General features: G+C 46.2%; 1 protein-coding gene across 1 annotated transcript; it reads left to right on the forward strand.

Moving 5' to 3' along the window:
* Positions 1 to 2,169: 2,169 nt before the first annotated feature.
* Positions 2,170 to 6,067, forward strand: BPIFA1 (BPI fold containing family A member 1). The gene is made up of 7 exons (XM_023522230.1): positions 2,170 to 2,314; positions 2,460 to 2,586; positions 3,587 to 3,694; positions 4,016 to 4,165; positions 5,140 to 5,221; positions 5,599 to 5,662; positions 6,027 to 6,067. The coding sequence occupies exons 1-7, from the start codon at positions 2,170 to 2,172 to the stop codon at positions 6,065 to 6,067; spliced, it is 717 nt and encodes a 238-aa protein (XP_023377998.1).
* The last annotated feature ends 3,263 nt before the right edge of the window (positions 6,068 to 9,330 follow it).

Below are 9,330 nucleotides of genomic sequence, written 5' to 3' on the forward strand. Positions count from 1 at the left end.
GTTTTTATTGGTATTATCTAATGAACTAAACTCTAACTCTGCCACATCCTCTCTGTGTCTATGGGCACTTGTCCCGCTGGGCCTCAGTTTCCTCCTCTGAAAAGGAAGAGAAGTAATCTCTCCCTCCCAGGGTTCTGGTGAGAATGTATAGCCCCCAGCACATGACTGTTGTGTAACAGGGGCTCAGAAAAACAGGAGACTCCAGATATAGAGAAATCAGAGGTAGTTTGTTCTTTCTGACACTTTGGGAACAACATTTGGACCAGAAATGGAAAAAGGATCCTTTCCTGGGCTCCAACTGGCTGCTTCTCCCAGTGTTCCAAATTTGATCTTCCACGTCACCTCGGAGCATAGGTGGCCTGAGCCCACTCATAAAACCATGAAGTCTTGAGTAACATCTCCATCTCAAGTTCTTCTCTGTTTAACTTGTCAATCACATGGCTTAACTGTCCCACCTACTAATGTGATTGGCAATTATTTACTTTGGAGAGCCCTGAAAGACACCACCAGATTGCCGAATTCTGAATTCCCTACAACCCATCATCCGATCACACGTTTCCTTATTCCCACACTATAAAAGAGGCTGCCTCCTCAGCAGAAGCAAGCAGGAGAGGGAAGAGGAGACCAGAACAGCCTCCAGGACTTCTGAGAAGCCCATGTGAGACCTGCCCGTTCCACTCTCGCTCTGGCGCCCTGGGTTTCAGGGGCGCTAGGCTCCTCGTTGTGGGGTGGACTCTAGTGACTACACTTAGGGTCACTCATTGGGGGCCTTTCAAGAGAAACAGGGCTGACCATTTTCAGGGGAGTGGGGATGGCCATTCACTCTGTTTCCCTAAGAGACCGGCAACATCGATATGGAAATGCTTCAGTGTAGAAAGAGAATTTGATAGTGATGGGACATATGTGGCCACAGGTGTAATGCTCCTGAAATCCCACGTTGGAGTTCTCGTGTGGGCATGCTCTTCAAACCCTAAATCAAAATCTCTATGGCACAAGTTTTAACTGGAGGTTGCACTGTGCATTCAGATCATCAGCCACAAACCAATTTTGTACATTTTGATGCCTTGTTCTAGGAGTAGCATTCTTAGCTACCATTAGATTCATAAAAGGTCTGTTTTCCAAAAGAGATTCAGAGGGCCTGATCCCCAGGGAAGCCATAACTGGCTCTTTGGATCAAAGAGCCCTTTTGATTCCAATCAGTCATAACCATGATGGTGCTTTGGCCAAATCGGCCAGTGGATAGAATTTTGTCCCAAATAGCAAGGTGTCTCCAAAGGGTAAGTACCAGCTCTAGCTTTGTACATCTTTGCCAGCTGCCAAATAGGCCTGTGGTTGGTGGTATCTGGGAGGGGACTGGTGCAAAAGGCAGTCAGATATCAGAGGTTCTTCCAGAAGTTCTTCCAGAATTTCATCCAGGTCAGCTCGAGGGAGAAGAGAATGGTGTAGAAAAGATAGTGGGGGCAGTGAGGGGCAGATTCAGAGGCCTATCTCCAACCACAGCTTTGCCATCAATTTGTTGTGTGACCTTGAGAAAGTCACTACCTTTCTCTAGTCCCGATTCTCCTTGTGCAATGTAGACTTTGAATGGCCTAGGATTTTTCCAACAATGGTCTGGATAAGATGGTGCCTATGGCCTCTGATAGTCCGTGACTTGCAAGGGCTTCCATAAACCATCGCAGACTGGCCCCTGGACCAAAAGACTTAACAGGGATTCCGGTGGCAAAGTAGTTCTATTCTTTAGCCACTAGCGTGTTTGAGCCTTTTTATCTGTTTAGTCTGAAGAGCAGGAACTAGGAACAATAATTCAAGCCTTCGTGAGCAAGCCCAATTAGAATAAATCTGGGTCAGACAGATCTGGCTTTTAAATCTTATCCCCATGTGTTCTTGTGACCTTAGAGGAAGTTACCTAAAATCACTAAACACCCGTTTCTTCACCTGAGCAATGCAGCTAATGAGTGCCCACATCTTAGGGTGTGGTTAAGATGAAATCTGTTACCGAGTGTGGAGTGCTCAGCCTGATGCTTGGCACAGAGGAAATGTTGAGTAGTGTTAGCTATTGCTATTTACTTTCTGGTGTTCTGGAGGCCGAGGGCAGGTGGTAGATGAATACCTCTCCGATATCCATGTTACTTATGGCCTGTCACCTGTCCACAGACACCAAGAGAAAAGATGTTTCAAATTGGGGGCCTCATTGTCTTCTGTGGATTGCTGGCCCAGCTGGAAGCCCAGTCCTCATCCCAGGACCTGCCCTCATCTTTGATTCCTGGAGCCTTGGCCTCGAGTCCCACAGATCTTGTTGGAAACTTTACAAATGGTAAGTGAGAGTCTGTGACAACCTCCTTCAGCTGTGTGTGTCCAACCATCCAGTGGGGAAGGGGGACAGCAATGAGTAGGGGAAAGGGTTAGAAGATCGGGAATTGTCAGATACAACCTCTGAGGAATCCATTACCCATTTCCAGCTCTCGGCAAAGGCCTGCTCTCTGGGGGTTTGTTGGACAGTCTCAGTGGAAAAGGCTCTTCTGGTGGCCTGCTTGGCCTGCTTGAGAAACTGACTTCGGCGATTCCTTTCCTAAACAACATTGTTGAGTGAGTAGCCCTAAAGTAGGGCCTTGGTCCCCACCAGAGAACCCCCATTGGAGATCTGACTTCTCCAGGCATTGACTATGAAAGAAGGAGAGGGGTAGTCTGAAAATGAGGCCAGGACTCAGTCTGAGACCCTTCTCACAGTCTGGCAGGTAACACCAGTCCTCCTAAATCAATAATAGCCCCCAGTCCTGAATCATGTCCTGAGTCCCCAGCATTATCTAAAATCCTCACAACAACCCCATGAGGTCAACTTAATAACCCCATTTGCAGAAAGAAAAACTGAAGCACAGAAAGGTACCTGTGGTCACAAAACTAGAGTGATGCAGAGTCAGTGATGCTGACTCAGAGAAGAGGCTTACTTCCATCCTCTCTCCATTCTCCCTGACTTGCTGCTCCTCAGTCTCCATGATAAACATTGTTGATTGACCTGCCATTGAAAGTCATGGCAGGATGAGTGATTCCTACCCATAAATGTTTGTAAAAAAACTTACTCCACTTGTCCATACATCATCTACTCCTCCACTTACCAATCCATCCATTCACTTGTCCAGTCTTCCTTCCATCTAAGCACTTACTCTTCCAAGTATCCGCTCACATATTCATCTCACCTGCTCATTAATCCACAAAGTCAACCAATATAGAGTAGCTCCTTTCTTTGTAAGGCTCTGAGCTGGCATGCAGAATGCAAACACAGACATAGAATGCAAACATAATCCAAATAATAATCCAGACACAATCTCTATCCCAGAATACCTCATAGAATTGAGTTGAGGAGAGGGCCGTGGGTGTGTCAGAATGTGGCCAGGTGCAGAGGCTGGGAAAGACTGATGTGTAACTCAGAACTCATGTGGTTTTTGCTCTAAGACTCCCTTCCTATCTCGCCCATCCCACCTCATGAATAGCACCACCTCTGGGATGGGTACAGTTGGTTTAAAGGTGGTTTCTAGGTTTGGGTCTGGAAGAGCTAATGTTTCTCCCTTCAATGTTGCTTCTCGGGCAGTCTGAAGATCACTAATCCCGAGCTGCTGGAACTTGGTCTTGCACAGAGCCCGGACGGCCATCGTCTCTATGTCAACATCCCTCTGGGCTTTGTCCTCAATCTGAAAGCGTGAGTAGGACCCAAGGGGGAATGAGAGGATGGCTCACCAGAGCAGACCCCGATGACTAAAGGTAGCCTAAAAGGGCGCATTGAAGTCTAACAGACATGATCCTCTAAGTTCAGTTCATTTGTTGCTATGCTGAGTGACCCGGGGTCATTCGAGAAATTCACTTAACCTCTTTGAGCTTTGGTCTCCCCTACTGAGAAATAAGATGAGTACAGCTGTAGGCAAGATGGAATGAGGTGAGGCTGGCATTTCTGGCAAGGAGAAAAGCCTCCTCTGCCTTGGAATGTGGTGGGACCAGATGCAATAAACTATCTCCTCTTCAGGCCCCTGCTTGGAAGTCTGTTAAAGGTGTCTGTGAAGCTAAACACCACGGCAGAACTCTTAACTGTGAAAGATGAAGAGCAGAAGGTCCACCTGGCCGTTGGTGACTGTACTCACTCCCCTGGCAACGTGAAAATCTCTGTACTCAATGGGTGAGTCCAGAGGGGTGGCTTCTCCTGACCTGAGAGAATAGGATGGGCTGACGGATGGAAGGTTGGGAAGATGAAACAATCAGAGAATGGATGAGCTGGAAGATTGAAGGGTGGGAAGATGGAAGGGTGGGAAGATGGAAGGGTGGGAAGATGGAAGGGTGGGAAGATGGATAGGAAGGAGGGAAGATGGATTGGTGGGTGGATGGGTGAGTGGATGGATGGATGGATGGATGGATGGATGGATAGATGGATGGATAGATAGAAGGATAGGTAACTGGATGGGTAAATAGTCAATTATCCCTTCTTAAGCTGGGCTGACCAATTTTATGCTGGATTATGCAACAAAAAATCTGAGTTCAAGTCCCATCTACCAGAGTGGCATAGGGAGAGGTCGAGAGCTCCCTGTGTGAATTTGGACCAGTACTTTCCCAACTTGAGTCTCAGCTTACTCAGATAACTATAGTATAGAATTACATTGGGGTTATTGATTGAATCCACCTAGATAATAGGTGTGGTTGGGCTTTGTCCCAGTAGGGGATAAAATAGCTATGCAGCCTACCTAGGTTACTTATTTCAGTTAACTGTCCCAAGGGAGATGAAGTCAGGCATAATATACAGAAGTTGTCCCCATCATGGCTAACATTTACTGAACACATAAATTGTGCTCCATATGTATCATCTCATTGAATCCTCATGGCAACTACACACTAAATGTTCATCCATTTATGGAGTCTACAAAGTCTCGTTGAATAAACCGTATGTCTATTCTATATGTACCTACTGTAAGCACTGCTATGTAAGGTGTCACTCCCTTTGGATAGGCCCCTTGGTATTTGCCTGCTTGTGAGTGTGGATAGACAAGGCCCAGCTTCAGCTACTTAGTGCTGAGACTGTGATGGGCCCAGTGGCCCCTCTAAAGTCTTCTCCATACCAACTCCAGACCTCTGTACTTCCCTATGGCTTTTTTCTTTCAGATATGGCTTTCTTATTCGAATGCTTGTTGACGACCTCACCGAAATCTTAAATAAAGTCATTCCTGAGCTGGTGCAGAAACAGGTAAGCCAGCTGAAATGGCCCTGCTCAGAGAAGTTTCCGGTTCACCCCCACTATGGCTACAGACAAGCATTCTTCCAGCCTATGCTTGGGTGCCTCCTTTACCAGAAATTCACCCCTCCCAAAGCAGTCCACTCTATTTAGAAACAGGTGCCATGTCACAGAATGAATACTGGCTTGCTGTGTGATTGGGCACTACACACACATGCCTTTAGCTTCTCTTTCTGCTCATTGTGGATGTGTGAGCATTCGCCTGTAGAATTTCTTAGAATCAAACACTCTCAGACACAGAAAAGTGAATCCATCCTGGAATGAGGCTGCTCCCAGGGTCTTCCTACAGATCCCGCTTTGCCTAACTCCCCTCTCTGCCCCTGCATCAGGTATGCCCTCTAGTCAATGCACTTCTCAGCCAGTTGGATGTCACCCTGGTGCAGGGAATTATCGGTAAGTACCTGCTTCCAAAACCTCTCTCCCACCCTGCAGGAGCAGTGGTTGCCCCCAAGGACCTTTGTCTCTGCATGCTGACCCTGCAGCCTCACCTCTCCCCATTTTGAGTTTCTTTTTGCTTTAAATTATCCAGATAATGTTGAGGTATAGACCCTGTCTCTCCCCCCACCCCCGCACCGAATCCCCCTGACACAAAGAACAGCTGGGCTGGTTTTAGAAGGAGGCACTACCCCCACCAAGCCCTCCCTGCCTGAGCTTGGTCAGATCTCCTGGCCCTGAGGGGAATGTGGAATATCCCCAGACTCTTTCACACTGAAACCATCACTCAAGTCTGTAGTGGTTATTTTTTTTCACTTTCCAGACCAACTTATCCAGGGACTGCATTTTACAATCAAGATCTAAGCCTTCCAGGAAAGGACCCGTCCTCTGCTGAGCTGGTAAGTGTTGCCCCCCACTCCCCAGGACTTAGGGGCTGCTGCTCCTCTCCTGGGGACAGCAGGGGGCTTGGGACAGTGATATCCAAAGACATAGACAAACAACAGATGTGCACAGAGATGTCCACAGAAATGCTGACAGATGTGGGGATACACAGGTGGCACCACAACATAGTCCCAAATAGAAACACATGGTCATGAACACACACATACTCACACAAATGTCCAATACATACAGAGGCACACACTCTCACACCAGCACATTCACACATGCTCACACGTTTGCAAACTCACACAATTGCCTATGGATACACAGACACACACTCGAATGTACACAAAATGAACCCCCTGACCCCAGGCCTGGGCTTCCCTAGTGGCTGAGACGAGACCCCTAGCCCCAGGGTTTCAGCCTCCTCCCCTCCCTCTGAAAGGTGGTTTTGATGGTGGTCCAATACCAACAAGAGTCAGTGACCTCAAGTCTCCATTCTGATTGTGGTCTTCTCCCAACAGAAGCATTTCTTGCCACTCAGTCCACTCTCTGCCCAGCTCCTGAGGACTCACAGAAAGCTGCCCACATTCTGGACAATATCATGGTCACTGTTTCGGAACCAGAGCAGCCTTCTCGCTGAGGAAACCACTCCCCCTCCTTTCCCACTAGGCATATGTTACATTTACCAAATAAAATTGCTCTTTCTCTGCATGGGGGCCTTGTCATTCTTCACCACTACTTCAGGGCTCATAGGTTAGAAAGAGCTCTGGCTTGGATGGTTGGAGCCATAGAACAGGGTTTAGACCTTACAGAGATCTTAATGGTCTTTAGCAAAACCAGATATTCAGATGAGTGTGGATTCAGAGTGTCCTTAGGATGGGTAGACAGGAGGTTGAGAGTAGATTTGCTTATTTGTATCTAGTCATATTGGTCTCTTTTCTGTGCTCACAGCAAGAGGATAATAATGATGATAAAGCAAATGTGTAGGAGAAAGGACAAACTAACCCAAAGTGTTCATTGCTGGGAGGCTTGAAAAAGACAGGCATAGAGAAGGGTCACTGGAGTTGCATATGAGAAGATTATTGATGCCCTGGGTAAGAGTCATAATTTTTGAAGGAAGAAGACTGACTTTAAGGAACCAAGAAGAGAAGAGGATATAGGGAAGTTGAGATCGTGAACTCAGATAAGATTTATGAAAAATCGAATGCGATAAGAAAGAACAGGGCCACCCAGGCTGGGAAAGGTTGTCCCCTCGAATAAAAAATAAATATGCTATCATTGTTTGAGATCTAGAGGACTAGTCCCACCCTGTCACTCCACACATGAGAGTTCTGAGGCCTTGGAGTTTTTGTGAATGACTTGCACAGGTCACAGAGTGACAAAAAGGCAAATCATGAACTGAAAGTGAGCTGTGAAAATGAGCTGATTCATGGTGGTGTTTCTCAACCCCTGCTAAACATCTGTCACGTCCAGACCCATCACTGTTGCCACCAACCAACATGGCATTATGGCAGGACAGTCCCAGAGTTGAGAACTGCAAAAAAGTTTATTGTAGGAAACCAGCATGTGTCTTCTGGTGAGGATTTAAAGAAAGAAGCATCTTCCACACTCACAGAAGTAGGAGATCTTTGAGCTCGGGAGGAGTAGTTGAATTCCATAAACAGTTGCATGATCATTGTGAATGTCTGCCTATTCAGTGATCTGAAGTACAGAAGGACCTTCCAGACTGGGAACCAGCAATCAAGACCTGTTTGGGCTTGGGGAGTATCCAAGCATTAGTTACCTTCATGTTCTTTTGGGCAGATATTAGGTCAAGACTCAAAGAGTGCCCTTTGGATGAAGCCCTAGGAATTAAGGTGGATAAGGACAGGCACACACACACCTGGGACCATCATTATCAGTCCTGCTGCCCCCTGACCATGGCACCAAAGAGTATTCCTGGCTAGACATACATCCACTGCCCATCTCTGGATACTATTTTCCCCCAGCTCCCCTGGACTTCTTCCTATAGCCCACAGATAGGACTTTCCCCTTCTCTAACAATTTCAATTCCTAACTAACTAGTCTAAGACTCCCCTAGATATAAAACAGCCCGAGAGGTGTCCAGCTTAATCAGAACACATTTACTACTTTTAAATAGTGACAAGTTTTTCACATTTTAAAAACTCTTTAGAGGGACGTTAGTGACAACAGCAGATTAAAGGCCTTTGAAAATTCTCTCCTACACAAAAGCAATGAGAAAAATAGCAAAAATATATTTGTCAGAACCAACCTTTTCAGAACTCTTGAAATTAATCAGATACTTGCAGCAATCTTGGGGTTTATTATTCAATAAATAAATCAGCCTGGGCTCTGTGAACCTGTCATGTTCAGTGGTGTTTCCTCTGATATTCTGAGACCACTAAAGACTCCACCTAACACACGTGTCAAGTGTCAAAGATTTTCAGAACTGTGGTTGATCCATCAGGGGGAGCAAAGACTGCAGGTCTCCCCATAACCATGAAGGCTCTGGACCACTAGGGGGCAGGCACTGGCCCTATAGAGCCTAGGTTTTTACACAGCTAGCAGAAGAGTCCTCAGGAGGAATGGAGGAAGACAGGTCATTCACAATGACCAGACATTCAGAACCATCCCTGCCTTAAATGTCAGCCCATGCGAGGGAGGAAATGTTTGAGTTCTTGCCCTTACAACATGCTTCACATCTCTGTTTGATCATTAATTTCGAACTTCAGCAACTTCACTTGCTTTATCTCTCTCACCTTCCCCCGCCACTACTACCTTACTCACAAGGGCCTGAGTCTGCTGTCTCTCAGACTCCATCTCTCCCAAGTCTTCGTCATAAAACCTCAGCAGTTTCTCTGCCACCTGCTTTCGTTCTCTTTCCTATTCCCAACTCCCTATTTTCTTCTTCCACTAATTATCATCAATAGTAACATCTCAGAATTTGCTCATTTTAAAAAAATATTGGAATCTAAATTTCCATGGTATTAGAACAGAACAAAGCTGTGCTTCAGTAACAAAGGAGCCCTGAAACCTCAGCGGCCTAACACAATAAATATTGATTTTTCACTCATACATTCATTCCATGTTCTATTTTGGAAACATACCATCTGGAACTCATGACCTCCATGGTCATTAAGACAGGGCAATGACTATTGACAGATAGGCAGGATGTCATTAAGAGCCAGGTGGAAAGTGACATGCATCATTTCCTTTACATTCCATTGGCCAGACATTCTGAG

The sequence above is a fragment of the Pteropus vampyrus genome, unplaced genomic scaffold (assembly GCF_000151845.1).
Source record: "Pteropus vampyrus isolate Shadow unplaced genomic scaffold, Pvam_2.0 Scaffold336, whole genome shotgun sequence".
NCBI classification, from domain to species: Eukaryota; Metazoa; Chordata; class Mammalia; order Chiroptera; family Pteropodidae; genus Pteropus; species Pteropus vampyrus.